The sequence below is a fragment of the Lynx canadensis genome, chromosome A1 (assembly GCF_007474595.2).
Source record: "Lynx canadensis isolate LIC74 chromosome A1, mLynCan4.pri.v2, whole genome shotgun sequence".
Classification (NCBI taxonomy): Eukaryota; Metazoa; Chordata; class Mammalia; order Carnivora; family Felidae; genus Lynx; species Lynx canadensis.
The window spans coordinates 180580774-180601140 of record NC_044303.2 but is presented as its reverse complement, the minus strand read 5'-3'; the positions used below and the strand labels follow the sequence as shown (position 1 = coordinate 180601140).

The window sequence follows — 20367 nt, the reverse complement described above, 5'->3', positions numbered from 1 at the left end:
CGTGTTCAACACGCAGCAGCTGTTCTCAGCTCTTTATCGGCGACTGTCTCTGGCTAGGGGCAGTAAGTGCCAGGTGACTTAGAAGGCATCCAGAAGCCCCAGGTTCATGGTCAGGCCTGGGATGGGCTGAGATCTGTCCTCAGGTGTTATTTATCTAACGGAGTCATTTATGATCCTCTGCAGTGAGGAAGTGCTTCCTGAAGGGAAGGTGAAAAATTCCGAGTGCCTGTAGCAGAGGCTTGATTTTGCAGGGTGGTGCGGGGTGTTGGTGGGGAGGATCGGGCTATTAGCAGAGATGGGGCCTGCTCAGAGTACAGTGGTTAAGTGAGCAGGGGAGCCTGTTCGAATCCTGTTTCTTACTAGCTGTGCAACTTTGAGTAAGTTACTTAACCTCTCTGCCCATTGGTTTGCTCACCTAGAAATGAGGGATCCTCACAATACCTACCTCACAGGGTTGCTGTGAGATCTAAAGGTTTGAACACGGGGAAAGTGCTCAGCGAAGTGTCGAGCACCGGGTGGGTGCTCAGTACAGGTGAGCTTACGGCCATTCTCACCGCAGCCTCCAGACATGCTCTGGGACACGCTCACCTAGCCTTCGTTTTGGGGCTGTCTGTGCCTGGGTGTTTGGGGTCACTGGCTGCCTGCGCGTGTGCTGGCATTTGAGGGGGCATACTCACAGGGTCTGGATGGCCTGCAGAGGGGCAAAGAGTCCCTTGCTGATGGTCTGCAGCTTGTTGTCATACAGGGAGAGCAGATTGAGGTTCTGCAGGTCCTGAAACGTGTTCACTCGCAAGCAGTTGATCTTGTTGGCATTGAGGAGGCTGCAAGCACAAGAGAGGCCAGTGACTCACTGATCCTGGGAGTCACCCACGGAGCAAGGGCTGCACATGCAGGAAACAGGCTTCAGAGCTCTCCTCCAGAGACAGCCTAATGCTCTCCTGAGAGCCATGGGCCCCTGCCGCTAGAGTGTGTGTGTGGGGGGCGGGGGGGGTTCTTGCATTCCCGCGGCCACCGAAACTCCAAACATGTCCGGGCACTTGTACACCAGCTACCGAGGATACTGGGCCACATACTGAAATCCCCCGCAGCCTTCCCTGGTACCCAGGCCCTCAGAGGAAGCCTGGAAATGGCCACACATGCTTGACTTTCTGCTTTAGAACACAGAGCTTCCAGGAATGGGGGAAAAAAATTCATTTGGCACAACTGTTTCAAAGCTTTAGTTGACTGACGAAGGGCAATTTTGATTCAGAAGTCTTCTTAGAGTTCTGTGAAATCACTGATCCCATTGGAAATGTGATGGAAGTTATAGGTCATCCAATCCTCCCGGGAAAAGATACATCCACGGGCAAGCATGGGTGTGTGCACATACACATTCTCTCTCTCTGACACACATGCACGTGCTCCCACACATGCAACATGGATGGAGCCTCGTGTGACCCAAGCTCTACCCCTTTCCCCTCCTCCATGCATCCCTGCTCACTACACTTCGTTCCTCAAATGCCCCCATAAGCATTTTGGCCCAGGTCCTTTGAACACGTTCTTTACCACCTTTCATAAGGTGGTTCCTTCTCCTCCCCCACATATCAGCTTAAATGTCACCTCCTTAGAAAGGCCTGCCCTGATCCCCTCACCTACAGCAAGACCCCCAACCCCCCATGACTGTCTCTCCTAGCTCCAGTTTATTTTCTTCCTAGTACTTCTCTCCATTTGTGATCACAGGGTGTTTGTCCTTGTTTACCACTGGCCTCCCACCTATGATGACTGTAAGCCCTGATGTCACAGATGACATCACTTTCATTCCCTTTATTCTTGGTGCTCAGCAACAAGCATTTATTAAGAAATATACCCAATCCCGTACACAACTCCAGGGGACCACACTCTAAGGTGGCACCTGTCTTCCCTGGTTTTAGATCTGCATACCCCTCCCTCCACCAAAAAAAAAAAAAAAAAAAAAAAAAAAAATAGCATCAAAAGAAGCTGCCTTTCAGGTGAAACTCTGGTCCAGTGTAGGTGATGCCATGAGGGTTATAGAAGAGTTCTCCAGCATGGGGCTGGCAAGTCAAGCAAATCTGAGTCCTGAGAATTTCCTTTATGATCCTAGACCAACTGTTTGTACCCTCTTAACTAGTATAAAATCATTTCTCATTCCCGTCAATAAACGTAGGAGAGAGGAGAACTAGACGAACCAATAAAAATGTTAAATTTTTAACATTTCTCTTTCAAGGCTGGCTCAGAGCTTCTCTCGTGGAGAGTGGCCCAGGACACTCATAACGGGCTGGCCTCCACAGGCTCTGATGCTAGGGTCTAGGGGACTTGAGTTGGTGAGGGGGGGTTGCCCCTGGGAGCTCAGCCTTCTACAGCACCTCTCCCTTGCTGGAGGCCCGTCCTCCCAGTGGGGCCCCTGCAGCCTGTGTGCAGGCAGGCAGCTGTGGAAATGACAAGTACAAGAGCTGCGTGTTTAATCTGGCTAATAATGGGCAGGGTCCCAAGGGTTCACACAGATGTCCTCCTGCCTTGCAGTAGAGAAAAGCTAGAATACTCTTGTTGTTTTCCGAAGTGCTTTCCTGACATCCAATTGTTCTCACGGTAACCTAGGCAGATGGGTACAGCCAGCCTCCCAAGTTTAGGTGACAGAACTGAGGCTGAGAATGTGGTGGCTTGGTCAAGGTTGCATGCGTTTCCAGGGAACATGCTGGAGGTAGTTACGAGAACTGATGTCTCTGGAGGGTGCACTTTTTTTCTTTACGAACACCTTATACCCCACCCATCTGTCTATCCCCCAGTGGCATTCCCCCCCCAAGGATGTCCTGTGCTTTATAGATTGCATTTTAGTCAAGGTCAATCCATTCTGGGGACATCCCAAGGAGGACACCAAGGAGCAAAGAAACAGGGAGAAAAGCCGGAGGGACCCAGCAGGGCTAAGCACCCATGGGGCAGGAATGGACCCTTCACACACGGGTGTTTGGTGTGCTTGTTTACAAAGGAAAATAAAGTGCATGGTAAATGATTTATTCCAAACCTTGATATTCAGGGCCTTAAGAGGGGATCCCTTTGCTAGGAAATACTGAACAATTCAGTAAAGAGGCCAAGTCAGAGGTACCAATCTGATGCCCTGAAGAAAGAATCTTCCCTGCAATATATTGTGACATCCCACATGTTCATTCACCCTCCCAGTGTTTTAAAATTGGGAAATTTCTCTCCCTCTCCCTGCCTCCCTCCCTCTGTCTCCCTCTCTCTCTCTCTCACACACACACCCCAGATTTCTATTTCCTCTTGAAAAAAATTTCAGAAATTCTAGCAACATGGAGTCCACTGGAGGCAGCTATGGGGTGGCTGTCCCCTTTCGATAGGACCCATGCTCCCTGTTTGCCACAGTCCTCACTCTTCCCTAGCGATGCCTTTCACCAGCTTCTTCGCCTGTCTTGCCTGAGTGGGCACTCATACCTGAGACCCTAGTGCAGATTAAAGAGCCCAGCTGCAGTTCTGGGGAACGCTAGACCCTGGACAAAGAGGGAGCCCCCAGGGAGAGCAGTGGTGACTCTGACCTGCCTTGAAAGGGTAGCCAATCTGCATGCTCCTGGGGGCAACCCTCCTCACTCATCGGAACTACTGAGGCTTCTTTTTCTGATCCAAATGCTTTTCTTTGTTCCCTACTACTTCTAGATGTCTTAGCATGGGGTGTTATCTCAAAGATGGAAGGCATCAAAACACCCCAGGCTGGCGGAATTACTAGGCAAAGACAGCATGAGGCGCAGAGTGCATGAAGCAGGGAGCAAGCGGAAATACAAAAGGGCACAGTCTCTTGGTCACTCCCTCCCTCCCAGGATGCTTGGCTCCCTAAGGCAAGACACGTAGGTGCAGGAAGAGATAAAATTAAGCTGCTTATCCCGATTTAGATGCTGAGGACAGCCTCACTGATCCCTAGCACCAGCAAGATCTAACAGCCCGTCCTTCTGTCCTCTCTCCTTTGGGAGGAAGGCTGGCAGCTACTCAACTCCATCTGTCTTCCACGAAAGGATCCCTGAGCTACCTGGTACATGGACAAGAGTTGGAGGGGAATTGAAAAAACATGCTGTGGAGCAAACAGAGAGTAAACAACTATTTGTAATGGGGTTCAGCATTTCCATAAGAACTCCTGAAGACAGGCCTTCTGTCTCTTTCCCTGGAGAGATCGATTTTCCCTCTTTTTCCCCCAAGGCTGCTGGGTCTGTCCTATTTCATCTCCCTTTGAGGAACAACAGCAGTGCAGCTGCTGAAATGATACTAATAACGCAGTGACATCTCTAGGGACCACGGCTCTGTGCAGCCCCGTGCCAAGCGTGTTCCAAAGCAGTTTCCACGCAGTATTTTATTTCAGCCTCACAGCAGCACTAAGATTGTCCTCATTTTGCTGGTGTGGAAACTGAGGGTCCGAGTGGTGGCAGATTTGACCAAGCAGTAAGTGAAACATACCAGCCTGACTCCAGACCTCAGCTTTTATCCACCACAGAGAATCCATACTCTTTCTTCCATGCCCAGTGAAGCATGTTCCTGGTCTCTGGGAGTGGTTATTTTTGCTAGCTTTGGAATGCACCTGGGCATGGAATGCACCAGGTGGGCAGAGGTCTGGTTGGGTCAGGAAGACTGCTCGCCGTTTGGTTGTCTGGAGCGATCAGGAATCCTGCCAAGTCTTAGGAAGGACTTGGCACCAAGTTGTTGGAGATGGGATGCTTTTTGGGATGCTCACCAAACTGCCATTGGCACAAAGTGGAAGGTTCTTCACTGAGGGGCTCACACACACACACACACACGAAGCAGCATTTCAACCTTCAGCGATCATTAACCACATGCTGACTTGGGAGCAGTATGCGTGGCTCCTCTGAATTCTCACTCTACCCTGGGCAGATCAGGGGACAGTGATGAAGCAGAGACAGCAGCAACCCTCATGCAAGCATGAGATGCTGCAGGTTGCCTCATCTGAAAGGCTGCCTGGTATTCAAAGCCAAAACTTTGACATCCCAACTAGACCTTCAGCTTGATCTCTTGTTGGATCCAGTGAGTTGGGGGTTGAGGGCATCTTGTGCTCATAAATATTTCCCCCAGAAGCAAATCCAGCCATCTTTTGGGGCCACCTGCTCCCAGACCCACCTCCCAAAGAACCTCTTTTGAAGGTTTTATAAGCAAAAGGAGAGAGAAGGGCTGAGATGGACAGGCCAGATGAACATCAGGACCACACGACGTAACATGTAACAAGCATGATGTATGATCAAACACCCCCAACCACCTTACAAACACTAACCCACTGAATGTCCCCACTAGAGAGTAAGTGTTATCTCCATTGGACAGATGACACAGAAAACTGTTGGGACGCAGAAAACTTAAGTACCAGTGACCAAAGTTGCACAGTAGTAAGTGGCAGTTTGAGAAGTGGATCCATGTTATCTTAGCACAAAGGCTTTGCTCCCACCCATTATGCCACCCTGATGCCCATTAATGGACCTTGGGAATCACCCAACGCTGATGGGAGGAGATGGCAGTATGTTTTCTGTGGCCACTCCCATTAAGCTAGTGACGATTCTACAACATAACAAAACAAAAAGCCACGCTCCCTTCAGAGGGGATTAAGGAGAATGGCACATCCAGCAGGAGTGCACAGACATCACCTTCTATATTTACTTCCAAGTGTCAGCCCTACGAGGCCTTCTCCCAACCCCTCTTCCATGAGCACGTGCAGCTTCCACATATGTTCCATGTCAAGAGGTATTAGCACTCAGTCCACTGAATAACCAACATAACGATGCTGCTAAGAGATAATCCTTTCCAGAACCATTGCCTTCAGAAAAGGCCAGGCAGGAAATAAGCCACAGAGAACCACAGAGCTGGAGCTTGTGGAGGGGCAGTGAAATACCCTGGGTCTGGGCTAAGGAGGGCTCTTGTGACTCAAGTCCTCCTGCTCGGGGACCCGGCCTGTCCTGGCCAGAAAGGTCCCAGATGCTCTCAACACAGGAGCAGCTGGCAGCTTCCTTCCTTCAAGGTCCAGGAGATACAGAGAGAAGAACCACAGGAGGGAGATGAGGTCCACCCTCATCAGTGAAAAGGCCCTACCACACCCACTTTCTCTAAAAAGGCCAACAGGGCAGAAGACCACTGAGACCCCATTTTTAGCTACTGTCCTTGCCCACATCTCCTCCTCAGTGAAGATTCCCACAGAGCTCACAGGCCTTCGCTGCACAGTTCGGAAAACACAAATATCGGGAGTCAGCTTTAATGATAAATTGCATTAAAATCACCTTGGCAACTCTAGCAATTCACGTGTTGATTCAGTGGCCCAGAGCTAACGTTCTGGGTGGTATTTATACTCTCCACACCTGCCCGTGGGTCTGTGGAAGACAGCAGTTATGTTGCCGCTCCTACTTGAGTGGTATTTGTCTGGAAATGCCAAAAGCATATTCTAAACTCCAGAGTACAAGGTTTGCTCAGAAAACTGGTGCCAAGAGAGAGCATAGTGACCCTCTTCCTGGAAATTAGTCAAGTCCTTGCAGGAAAGACCATGAGATGGAAAGCTGGCCCAGGCTCCTGCCAAGGGGGCAGGTGCTTTGGGGAGCTTCCTTTTCCTAACACAAGGCTGGGGAGTCAGTTTGTTTTATAAATACTCAGATGTAGATACGGAGGAGGAGAAAGACGGTACCAATAACTGCCTGGCATTTTTTCTATTGCTCCTCCTCAGAAAAAAGGTCTCTCCCTCTGAGTATTTACCACCATTATGCATTGGCATAAACTATTCGTGAGGACACCAATCTGGGGAGGTATCTTGGACCCCTGATTAAGCTGCAGGACACAGAGTCAAACCTCTCTCATTAATGTCTTCCTCTTTTTTCTTTTTTAAAATTTCTCCAGAATTAACCCTCTGTCGTCCTGAACTTTTAAAAAAGATTTTTTAATGTATTTATTTTTGAGAGAGAGAGAAGAGAGAGAGAGGTGGAGGAGCAGAGAGAGAGGGAGACACAGAATCCCAAGCAGGCTCCAGGCTCTGAGCTGTCAGCACAGAGCCCAACGTGGGACTCGAACCCACAAGCCATGAGATCATGACCTGAACCGAAGTCAGACGCTTAACTGACTGAGCCACCCAGGTGCTCCTGACTTTTTTTTTACACATTAATTTTAATAAGACCTACTCTCTTTGCCTTAGCACAGATACTATGTTCTCATCATTACCATACGATATGGGGGATTTACTTTGACATTCAGGAACCTACTGAGGCCAGACATGGGGAGAAGCCTGGTGATATCTGGTGCCACGAGGTCAAGAAACCCTAACGCTGCCCAGTCTTGCTCTGGGCCACGTCAGGCTCAACACTCAGGAGAGGAAACAGGAGGAACCATCCCAGGCCCAACTAGGGACAAAGAAGACTCTTCCATTCCCTCCCAATAATGGCTGCACTGCTGGTCACAGGCTGTGTTGTCATGGTGATTCCTAATGCACAGGAAACTGCAAATGTAGCAATGCCATTGGATGGCCTGTCTGAAAAACAGGACCTCCCTGGAGTCCACAGACAGAGGAGAACTGCAGGAACAGGGTGCAAGCAGAGGGAAGCGGAGATTCTGAGAGACTGGACACGGCAGCCATCACCTGCTATTGGGGGATCAAAGGCCTCCCCAGTGTGACCTGGCTTGCTCCTTCCCTCCCTCAACAGCTACCAGGGTGGTCATTTGCCTTCTGGTTACCAACTGGTCCTTTAAGAGGGGTGAATCATTCACTCAATGGCCAAGCATGGGATGACTCCAGATTTTACATCTCCCTGAAGGCCTCCCTTGGGAAGCCCCGGGTGCACAAGGAAGGGAAGAAGCCCTCCCTCAAAAGTGCATCACAAAGTAAGTCTGCTTCCACTGCTGGGGAGTTCTCACCATCTGCCCTTAACCCAGTCTTTACAGACGGGCAGCTTCTTCATGCCCTCTCACAGGGGTTAGTGGGATGACAAGGGGCCAGAGGAAGTCCCAGGGAGACAGCAGCCTGTGACGGATACTGAGGCATAACGAAAGGAACCAGAAACAGTCGGTTCAGCAGTACCTCCTCCTTGGCACGAGCCTGTGAGGAACTCTTGCTCTGTGGATCACAGAACTAGTTCTGCAGATCTGCCTGTGACAGGGCCTGAAGCAGAAGTCTCTTGCACGGACTCTAGAATTAGCCTGCCTGGATGCCAATGCTCCATCACTTACACGCTGAAAGACAATGGCCATGTTACTTAACCTTTCGATGCCTCAGTTTCCCCATCTGTAAAATGGGCCTTTTCACAATACCTTCCTCTTAGCACTGTTGCGTAGACCAGAGAAGCATACAAGCACATAACATTGCTTTGGCACGGGTTCTGGAGCATATTAAGTAATTAGCAGCAGTAGTAATACTCGCGAAACAGCTGGTGAGGAAAAGTGAGCTACGGGGGTGGAGTTTTGCTCACTGCCCTGTAATTGGCATGTTGCTTGGCAGACTCCAAGATCTCAAAGGGTCTTGTCTGCCTTCCAAGAAAATCAAACAACAGGTGCCTGGGTTGTCTTAACTTATTCCAGCCCAAAGGCAGTCTGGTTTGGGTTCAGACCTCCTGGAGCAGGCTTAACATTGACCGTGCCCAGCATTTACGTGAAAGCTTCTACCTCAAAGGACCGCCTGCCCTACTCGGGCCACTTTCCTATGCATCTGCCATGCAATCAATGAGCACTAAATGAATGCTCTTTATTTCCTGGGGGAGCTGGGACAGCACACCTTGCAGCTGCCCATCAGAGGGGAAAGTGATGGCTCTAGAGACGCACTGACGGCTTTTCTTGTTTTGGGAGAGGTCGACCTCTGAGCTAAAGTTTCTGGTGAGGAAAGGGATGGGCACAGCCAGGAGAAGGGTCAGTTCTCTGGTAATCCAGCTGCTCCCATCCCTGGACCTGGGAGCATGTGACACATCTTGTCCTAACCTTACATTCTGAGACATTTTCACATGGGATATTTCAGTTCTCAGCACATTAGCAGGGAGTGTCTAACATACTTCTTGTCCAAATGGGTGTGGGACTCGCTTCCCAGCACTCTGTTTTAAGGAGGGATGGGCATACAGACCACCACGCACACCCCCAAAGATAAATAAGGACTGTTACTAATGACCAATGAATGTGTTTATACCATGAATGTCTGCAGGAACGGAACCTGTTTAGGATTAATTACAGGGAGAGATACTAGTTATTTTGAAACCTTTGAAGATTTTGAGAATAGCCTTTTCTGAGTTTCCCCAGAAGCCATTACTGAGCTTTAGTATAAGAAAGAACTGCCTAACTTTCTAAGTACACAATGATGACTTATCACAGACACCATCAGCAAGAACAGATAGAAAAATTTGTCACAGAGGGCGTGGGAGGGGGTTCTGCACTAGCTGGGTAGGAGACTGTGCTTGGAGCCCTGACGTTCCTTTGACCTCTAAAATTCTGGAACTTAAACAAAAGGAGGTGACTCTTTGGAGGCTGACACCCAGAGGACAGGGCATCGGGTTTAGGGGATCATTCCCAGGACTTTTAAGTGTTTCCATGTAGCCCATTTTTGGTGGCCTCCAAGAAACTCTGAAGCCTGAGATATTCTATTCTCAGTGTTGACCATCTGCTGCAATAAGCGTCTCAAGAACGGGACCCAGGAGGGCTGAGTACATGCAGGGCCTGGGAAAATCTTGCAGGATGGCTGGAAAATGTGGAACAATGGGACAAGGGGGCGCAGGCAGGACAACTACAATGTACCCCCTTTACTACCGACAACACCGTGAGTTGTGCCAGAGAGGAAATATCTGAGATCGCTTCACGTGGCAGAGACAGCTTGGCTTTGTGATGCACCAATAATTTGAGAAACAGGGAGAGAGAAATAAACACGAACCTCTTACAAAAAGCCTTGGAGTCAAAGGAGAGGAAATTACCCAGACTACCAGGGTATTCTAATCAGAGCCTTCTTATCAGAGTGTCTCCAGTCTAACAAGGAGAAATCCAATCTACAGCGGGCTGGACGCTAAATTAGATCTAATCAGGACCTGCTTTCCAACAGCTCAGCGGCAGGTCAAAGCCCAATGACGGCTGCAGTTGCTGCTTCTTTCTGGAGAGCAAGCTTGCCTGAGTTGTGTCAACTCCTGGTCACGCGCAAGGCAGGGATGCTTTGTCTTTACTCCTAGTTTACTCCCAGCTATTCCATTCCATCTGCTCAAAATTTTGGTGAGATTAAACTAGAGTTCCTGGCCCATGCAAATCCTGTGAGTTCTATTAATATCGTCACTGCTGTCTGCTCCAAGCTGGGAGACATTTCCTTTTTTAAAAAATATGCAACCCCCCCCCAGAAATAAACTCCCCCCAAACCCATGCATTTATTGAATCTTTGCAACATGCCATGCGCTCTGCTAGGCACTTTGATGCATGCTAGATTCCTCCTTAATGCATGCAATGACATTTTTCTGTCTACACTAGACACGCAGATTGTAAAAGGATACTCACCCCAGCCCAGTACAACACAACCACCCCCAAATCTACCTCAACGCCAATGCTACTGTTACTCTTCTTTCAAGGGATTAATAGCTACAGTTAACTAGCCTTATGGAGGTGGTTACGATTTACAGTTTCTTTGCTACAAGCAAAGAATACCATCTGTGAAACACCCAGCTCCCTGCAGAGCCCTGGTGGGTCACTGTAACAAATAGCTTTAAAGGCTCACCAAGGGCTGGGACCTCTGAACTCAAAGATGCCCACACAGAGATTCACAGAGTGAGACAGACGTGGAGATGGAGGTGAGAGGAGATACAGAGAAGAAAAGACACAAAAGAATCTTCTTTCTCTTGCTCTCAGCTTCATTGAAACAAACCTGACTGCTGCTTGTAGATGGGCATGCTGCCTGGAAACTAGCTGGGCATGATTTACATGACTGCATTGTCTTAGGAGAACCGTCCAGGCCTGAGTCTTACAGGACACGGGAAGGGAGGGAGTTAAGATGTGAGAAGGTAAAGGCTGAGGACAAATCTCATTTCCTCTTTCTTGAAGAGTCTCTGGGAGTCACCGGGCCTTCCTCTCTCTATTTTTGTGCCTGGCCTCCCACCCACCGGAGACCCAGCTTGCCTACCTGGTCTGCAAATTCCTGCTGCAGCTTTGTTTAACTGCACACAGGAAGTCGGGAGGCCCTGGGCCCCTTCCTCACTGCCTGTGACTTGGGAGATAGTTTTACAAAGACACACACGCTCACTCACTCATCTTTACTCAGATATACACCTCTATTCGAAGGCTGAGAGCCTTCTGAGGCACAGGGCCATGTAAACTCTTCTCCAGTTTCCACACCTATTTTGCTGTGTGATTGAGGGCAAGGCGTTTACCTCTCTGAGACCTGGCATTCTCCAGTGTTCCCAGGATACTCAAGATCAATTCCTCATACTCCTAGGAATTGTGATGGTCACCGAGTAGGATGTGTATGTGCGCACATGTACTCCCATGCCCATGGCACATGCGCGTAGACCCCACGGCTACCTAATCACAAACTACAGATAACTCTCCCCCATCATAGAATCTTAAAATATATGACAAGCTAAATTCCTTTCCTTGCCTTTCCACATCAGAGTTCAATTATCTTCTTCAAACATTTAAAGCTCAAATGACCAGAATGAAATAAATGCAAATAAATAATCCTAGAGCTTAAAATTTGAGGCAACAAGTCTTCCTTTAAATTAAATAAACTCTGGGGTGCCTGGGTGGCTCAGTCGGTTGAGCCTCCAACTTCGGCTCAGGTCATGATCTCGCGGTTCGTGAGTTTGAGCCCTGCGTCAGGCTCTGTGCTGACAGCTTAGGGCCTGGAGCCTGCTTCGGATTCTGTGTCCCCCTCTCTCTCTGCCCCACCCCTGCTTGTGCTCTGTCTACCTGTCTTTCAAAAATTGAATAAACATTAACAAAAATTTTAATAAATAGTTAAACAAACTCTTACCCCCTCAGCTATATCTTACCCAGATAGAGTCATATTGGTGACTGATTATGTTCTTCTATAATTTTCACCATCCCACCCCCAACCCTTCTTCAAGGTCACATGTGTATCAGCAGCTGTTTCAGCTTTTTCGGAATAAGGTGTGAATGTTTTAGTTCCCTAAATTCCTAGCATGCTCCTGCAAGATGCTTCCCCTTGTAGGATTCCATTCAGCCTTAATTTCTAGCCTCCAGACCTATGGTTAGTGACTCATGCCCCGTCCAGGTTCCTGAGCTGTAATGTATCATGTAGGTTTGTTCACATTGACCTTGGTCTCCCTCTGCCAACTCCCTGGCTGTCCTTCCATCAAAAAGAGGTGGTGGAAGTGTGGGGTGGACAGCTCAGAATCCCCTCCCCCCTTTTGGTGTGTGTAAAGTCAAAAGAACTGTACTGAGCATGGCTCAAAGTCTGCAGGTGAAGAGCCAGTAGACATTCCTAGAGACATACATAGTGACAATATGCCTACTCACAGCAGCTGTAGGGATACCAGCCCATCAAACAGTCCCTTGGCAATCTCGGTGATCTTGTTTCCATACAGCACCCTAGAAAAGAGAAGACAGCAGTCTCTGTGATGTGAGGCCACTGAAGCCCACTCAAGTGAGAGGCCATCGCCTCTGCCAACTCCTGTAGGTGGGTGGGGCTTCTCAGAGCATCTCCTTCCCTGGCCAGCCTTACCCTTCCTCCTTACCAGTGAGACAGCAGGCAAGTGCCACAGGGGCTGCAGAGACAGGCTGTCTGGGAGGCAAGGAGAAATCAGCTCCATCCTGTTTCATTACTGGGCAGCCCAGCTTAATAAATAATCCACAATAGGGCGCAGCGGTCCCCTTGTAGTGTCTCCCTGAGCTGCTAATATGACTCACACCTCGGCAATAAATAAGATGTGTAGGAAGCTGGCCGGCCCTGTGTCTTCTTGTCTTCAATGGATATTGATCAGGCTGAGCCCAGCCTACAGAACGTTTCCTTTTAATATCCCGTTGTATCCTAGGAATTCCTGAGCTGAGTTCTTTAATCATCCCTCTAGGCAGGGCTTTGAGTTTTGGGGGTCCTATCCAGATGGCACAGGGACCGCAGAGTCAAAGACTGGCTCACAGGAAAAACTGGAGAGCAAGGAATTGTTACCTCAGAGTGATGGCCCCCACACTCCAGTCCCTTTGCCTAGTCTTTGAGCTCTAGGAACCAAGAAACTCTGAATTATTTTACTCTCCTCTCTAGTAGGTGTACAGGTCCCTCATACTGGGCCTCCTATTGGTGGGCTGGGCTTTGGTGACTTGGGAGCGCTTGGGGAAGAATTCTACTGTCTGCTTCTCCAGCCCAGCGCCCAGGGGGTCCTGTTGGCCATCCATGTAGGTGATAAAGACACTGCTGGCCGCTCTCTGCTCTCATCCATGGCACAGACTGCTTCTCCTGGGCCCAGCCTCCTTTGAGATGGAGAGAACTGATTAGGGAGGGTTGGTTTTTTTTTTCCCCCCCTTCAATTCCCTCTTGGGCTCTGAAGTATCCTGAATGAATGCAATATCCAATTCCCGCTCAGACCGCAAATTCAGGCTGTTATATGTCTTTGAGGAGACAAAATATTAGGGTGGGGAAACAGGAAATGGGAATGCTAAACCAAACCCCCTATTTTCCAGACACCACCAGGAAAAAGTGTGAGTGTCTCACTCAGCCTGCGGGTGGGTTTCATTAATGTTTCAACAAATTAATGAGCAAATAAAAGTCAGCATGATGGCTCAGGCTCAATTTGTAATTCATATGAATGTCCCCCTGCTCACTGTGCCAAATGTAGTAGTGTCCCTGTCTGCTTGTCTTGGCTGATGTCAGAAATTGTGGTGCAGCAGTAGCTGGTGGGGCGGAGGGGCCCGGGACTGGGGCAGGGGACCCTCACATGACCCATCAGACCTCCCTATGGGACAGCTCTAACCTCGTGGGTCCAAACCACCCTCCGGCAGACTGAAGAGGGCTGTGGGTCTACTGTGGAGCAATCTGGGTGTAGACCCACCTGGCTTTCCCCCAAAATCTTTCCTTGACTGCCTTCTTCACACCTTTCATATCTGAGCTCAAACATCTCATCCTTGGGAAGTTTCTCCAGAATATTTTAATGTTTTTCACCACCTGTCACTTTATTTTTATTTCCTCATTACTTTTCATTATGTCATGTTCTACTACTCAGGTATTTCTTTATTTTAAACATTTTCTGTGCCCCTACCTCTCAGCTCACTTGAACGTAGGCTCCATGCATGTGGCGATATTATGTGGCTTGCTCGTGGCAGGGTCCCTAGAGCTGAGAGCTGAACAGGGTTCAGCACAGTATTTGTTGAAAGAATAAATGAATGAGTACGGGCAAGGCTTTCCTGCCCTTTAGCTTGGCCCTGGTGAGTTTGGATTGGGTATGTTTGTGTTCCAAGCTCCATGAGACTGAGGGTCTTGTCCGTCCAGTTCACTGCCACATTCTCCATGCCTGTAAGACGATGCAGTACCTAGCAGGCATACTTGGAAGGATGAATGCATATATTAGAGGTCAGGGGGCACTTCACTTAATGCCCCAGTGTGTACTTTGGAACTGGCTAGTGGGATCCCATTTCACATATGACAAACAGATTCTGAATTTTGTTTCCCGTAGGACCAGAAGCATCTCACTGTCCTCGGATTGTTCCCAAGTCCCAGCAGAGGGAAACTAGATAAGGGGAATAGGAGGGTGGGGGCAGGGACAGGATCCTGGCAGCACACAGCCACTCTCCCTGCTCCTCTGTGATCTTCGGCATAATACGCAGACACTAATCTCATATACAATCCTGTCTTTGATATCCCAGCCAGATGTTCTGTTCGATAAATGAAACTAATTTACTCTGCAAGCAGCCGGCAACAGCTGAATCAAGACACTTCCCTGTCCTCAGCCCCTTCCCAGTGGGATGGGGCCAGGTGGGACAAATGTGGATCTTGTTACCTGCCCACTCATAAATTAAGCAAACAGGTTACAGAGAGAAGGAAGCATTGACAGCTTGCTTCTGAGCGTCCTCACTCTTACTCAGTGGGCAGGTCACCAAATGATATAAATAATATCAACTGAGGATGCTTTTCTTGTATCTTACTGTATACTTTTTCTTTCATATTATCTCGAGAGGCAGCATAGCATTGGGGATTGAGAGCATGGGTCCTGGAGTCATACTGCTTGGGATCCAATCCTGCATCTCCCACTTGTGGATTTCAGATAATTGCATTCATTCAACACGCTTTAGCTTTGTGCAATTATCATGTGCCAGGTACTGTTTGAGGTGTCAGAGATTCAGCCAGGATCCAAACAGAGAAAAGTCCCTGTCTGTGTGGGGCTTAGATCACCCGATTCCTTCTACTGTAAAAGAAGGAAGTGGATAGAGTCTGTGTATTAGGTTGTTATCAGGATTAAAATTGCAAGACTCCTAGAACAGTATCTGGCACACAGTAAGTGCTTAATAAGTGCTGCCAATTATTGTAATCGTGGTCACCATTGAATATGTGGTAGGCAGAAAAGGTATCACTATCCTCGTTTTGTCTGTGAGGAAAATACACAGTAGGCTCAAGTCACATTACCCATGCCACATGGTGAGCCACAGGACAAAGCCCCATGCCTTCTTGCCCCTGTGGGTCTCTGACTCTCTGGTGGATGAGGCTGTGGTTCCATCCAGTAGGCTGCCCCAGGGTTGCAAAACCCAAGAAAAGAAGCCCTTACAGGATGGCAAGTGTGCTTTCTCAGAACAAAGGCCATGAGGTTGGTTTGGAGAAAAAGCCTGAAAATCAGGGGAAGAAAATTAGCTCCTCCCCTGACAAGGTCACATAGTTGGGAGAAATGGGCATGTTGGTAATAAACATACATTACCATTCTGTCCTTCCATCTCCCTAGAGAGCGCTGCTGAGGCACGCAGGGCAGGAGGGGGACGTGTGGGTAGAGCTGAAGATGCATTTGAATTAGAAGCCAATAGCTAGGAAGGCTGCTGGGCACTTAATCAATAAAATAATGCATTTGGGTTGTAGAAATATTCCCTAAGATCAATTTCCCCTGAAGAAATATTTGTTTCTTTTACCAGGTTGCCACAAGTGTGTAAGGGAACATAAAGCCTTGATAAACACCTCCTGAAAAATATGGACACATTCCCCCCCCCCCCACCGCCACTCCCCATGACTCTGTTCCCCACTTACAGCGACGTGAGTGATTTCAGACCCTGGAAGGCATCTGGAGCAATGTCCGATATCTGATTCTTGCTGATGTCTCTAAAAAACATTAATGGGAGAGTCTGAGAACATAGCTCAAAGGTGTGATACGACCATTCTTAAGTGTGAGTCAAGCATTTCAGATATTGAAAATGGTGAGAATTAATCAATTTATGTATTCATTGTACAAGAGAAGGGGCTTAAAGACCATTCAGTTCAACTGTCTCTTCATAAAATATACCACATGTTTTCACTCTTCTTGGCTTTCAAAGAACGCCCACCCACGGCACCCTGACTTTGACATATGGCTTTGCACATGTGAGCCCTCACTTTGTAGGGAAGACTGCACTCAGTCACATTAGGGCCTTGTCGCATTACCAAGCAATTATAGCATAAATGAAGCAGAAGCCTGCCTCACCCAAACACAGGCCAGGGTTCTTGCAAGCATCATCTTCTTGTCATGCCTCAGCCAATGCTTATTTTTTCCCCCAAATAGTCCTGAGTCATTTCACCTCCCCAGTGACCTTTTCCTTCCTGACCTGAAAGAGGTTTGAGCAGGGACTTAAGTCTCTGTCTGGTTCAGGGCATCCTTCAGGTCGTGTGACGTAACCACATCACGCGATTCTCACGGGATGCCTCTGAGATGTGGATTTGTCACTGGAGTGCTCCTCAGAAAGGCACAAGCCTGGGAGTGATGCCTAGGGCTTTGGGGTAACGTGGATGAGAGGGACGCTGTGTGTAATAGAAGGCAGCTCTCCTGGCTGGCCGGGCTGGCGCAGAGGAATCTCCCTGACCCGGCTCCTCCCCAAAGCCCAGAGGCTGTCCCCTTTCCTGCATCCCAGTGACTTGTGAGCACCCGGCCCTCAGTTCTGAGGGGGGAGACGTTCTGAGCCATTAGCTCAGGGGCGGCCTCTGGGCTCCTGTCACTGGAAGGTGAGATGCTCCAATTTCCAGAGACAACGTACCTCTCCAGTCTTTTTCCTTTAACAAAATAAATCATGGATCTTTGCTTTTGTTCAGAAGAGAGAGAGCTGAGGTCTTGGAGGGTCAATGAGGAGGAGACAAGGGGATACGGAGAAGAAAGCATCTAAGCAGATCCTTAAGCAACTGCCTCCAGCGAGGCCAGACACCCCAGCCCCCAGCCTCTTAAGCATCCTCCCCCGGTCTGTCTCTCTCTTCCTTCTAAAGCGTTGCGCAACCACTTTTCCTAGGCTTCTGCTCTTCCCTCCCTGCTTCTGAAGCCGGTAAGTTGAAAGATATTTCACAGGTTAAGGCTTCTTAGGCACAGCTGTCGAGCTTATCCCTTTAGCTGCAAGATCGCCTCTTACAAATCCACAGATTGTGCTCACAAACTCGTCAGTTTACACCAGGCTTTTCTTCGGCGCTCCACTTTTGTAGAAGGGTCTTAACAAGCAAATGCCTGGATTATCCTAATCTTGCTCGCCCTTGGCCTGCCTGCCTAGCAAGGATTCCAGGCAGGCATTCGGGGTCTGTGCTCAGATCAGACTAGTGAGCAAGCCTGGGTTTTTATTTTGTTTTTTCCTGATCATGGGACGTCTCTTCAAGCTACTGAGGCCCCCCCAGTATGCAAGAGGAAGTTCGGGATGTGGGGTGGAGGGAAAGTCCTCTGCTTTAGCCTTGTCAGGGCAAAGTGGTATTCAGTCCACAGCTAGCCTTTTGGATGCACTCCTCTCTGCAGCACAGGAGGGATGTCTTGTGGTTTTGGAGATGATGGGGAGTAGAACTGGACAAGTGATAGTTTAGCTGGGAACTGCTCCTGGAGGGTCACTTCATCTTAGTTCTTAATACTGCAGGAAGGAAACAGCAACCCTCTGAGGGCAAGGACCCAGAGCCAGAGGGGACTTGACATGGCTCTTCAGGTAGAGGGCTGGCATCTCAAGTCTCCCCTCACTTCACAAAGATGGATGCAAAAGGTAGTGGCACTGGACAGAAGGCAGGCTGGGAAAGGCTTCTGCCGCCTACCAGTCTCCATGCTTGACCTCTCCCAGTCCATAGCAGGTGGCCCTGAGCTGACTCCAGGCATCTGGGTCACTATAGATCAGTGGTTTTCAAAGTGCACCCACAGGGAGTCTGCTTTGGCTAGCCTGGGGAAGGAGCTAAAAAGTCTGCATAGGTAACACATCTCTATGTGATTCCCATGCACGTGATCCCTGGGTCATACTTTAGGCCACAGCATTTTATGGCCTGGTTGGTCTCTGACCCACCCCAGTCCCCTGGGGCTTACAAACTCGATGGACAAGAGGCAGCGGACTTTCTAGACTCTTCGGAGCCAAGGTGGCAAATTCCATGCGGGCAAGGCTCAAGTGGGGAGGTGCTGGCACCTGTGGATTCTACTCTACCTCAGAGCATGGAGACGAAAGAACACGCCCTTCCGGCCACACCACACAGCTCTGGTCCCCATGTGTCAGCGCCATCAGTTAACCAACCTGTCAACTGAGGGCTTCTCTCTAGTGCCCTCTGTTCTCCTCTCAAATGGCTCTACCTTGATACTAGTTTTTACCTGGAAGTATTTTTTTCTACTAAGCTGGACACGAGAAATGGGGACAAAGTCATTCATTCCAGGGGCTTTTTGTTGTTGTTGTTGTTATTAGAAGAGGAGGAGGGTGTGGTTCATTCATAGTTGAGGGGAAACTTCTCTCTGTTAGAGAGAGAGAGAGACTGGTTCATGTACACCTATGAGGAATTCACACTTAGGGTTTTAAAATCCATTCTGACCAGGGGCCCTATTTCTCCCAAGCCGTCATACTTCCATCTTGATTTGTGAGGTTCTGTTAGCTGGAAAAATCTGCAAGTGGTCTCTTTTCCTACCGCCATCCCTTTGGGGGGGGGGGGCAGGCAAGGGGCATCATAATAAATATCAGTAACATCAGAAGTGATCAAAATTAAATTCACTTCCCAGGTCGTGACTGAGAAGGTCTTATGAATTTTGAATGCACAGATCATGGCAACTCCAATGGGATGAAGAAAGGACAGTAAAACATAGCCAAGCTCTAAATTACCTGGACCTCACAAAAAATTAGAGCAGTAACTTAAATCATGCAAGAGATATAGGTTGGGGCAGTGACTGAACTTGTCATTTTTCACTGAAATTACTATCTGGCTGCATAATCAAGTTAGGCTTTAAAAATGAATTGGGGGGGGGGGCGTATGGAGTGAGCTGGGGAAGCAGGGAGACCAGGAGATTAATGGCCTAAGGTTTTAAATATTAAGGCCTATATTTATACAGCTCCTCCAGCAAGAATGCTGCCAAGGGGAGGGGAAAAGTATGTGCTCAGGCTGGCTCATTAGGTTGGTTTCCACTTCTGGAATTGTACCAGGAGAAAATCTTGTTTGGTTTGGATTTCCAGGGAGATGGGAAGTTGCCTTCCCAAGATCTGAGGGTAAAGCCAACCAATGCCACTGTTTCTTGGGGATGTTTATTTTTAACATAAAAAGGAGTCAGCAGACACTTAACCTCTTCAATGTAGGCCCTCCTACTCAAGGGAAACCGATGAATCAGCCTTCAGTGGAAGGGAACAAGATCGAGCCTGTGCATATTTCTACCTGCTCTCTTTTTCCTCCGTGGGAGGCCAGAGACAGTAAGTAACTGGGATAAGAGCAGCATTTTGATTACTGGACTGTAAGAAATGATTTCTCAGCTCAGAAGAGGGAAAGGAATCTCCCTCCCAGATTCTAAATATCCAAGCTGGCAATGGCTGGGCCATTTCCGAATCCTACTGGCGTCCCCTTGGAGTGCCCTGCTCTGCGTGACTCACAGAGTCGTGCTCAGGGCAGTCATGGGGCTGGGGAAGGCAGTGATGATGACATCACCACAATGGCGGGGATGAGGACCATGGTACAGGATGCTGTCAGTGGAGCCGTGAGAGGGAAGGAATGGCAGCACTGGCGTAACCAGGGACTGATAGGATGTAGTGGTAGCAGTGATACTGGATGCAGCAGTAATGGGGGTGGTGGGGATAATCACAGGCAAGTCATATGTGGTTGGAGAATAAGGAAGGGCCCAAGGCTTCTTATCTCACTTAGAACAGAAAGTCCTTGTCATGGTCTAAAGGGTCACAGGATCTGGCCTCTACCTTCCCACCTCTCCAACACAAGCCCTGCCTCTGTCCCCCTCCCTGCTCTGCAACCCATCCATGCACGCTCCCAGGGCCTTTCAGCTGCTCTCTCTCAAGAGCTCCTCA

The 20367-nt window shown here is 48.9% G+C and overlaps 1 protein-coding gene across 1 annotated transcript in view; it reads right to left on the bottom strand.

Annotated features, from left to right (window-relative positions):
• The window catches only part of SLIT3 (slit guidance ligand 3), a 591744-nt gene that overhangs the window by 85368 nt on the left and 486009 nt on the right, over positions 1 to 20367 (bottom strand). Inside the window, 3 exon segments of the mRNA XM_030327818.1 lie at positions 678 to 821; positions 12454 to 12525; positions 16154 to 16225. Of these exon segments, the coding sequence (XP_030183678.1) occupies positions 678 to 821; positions 12454 to 12525; positions 16154 to 16225 (288 nt within the window).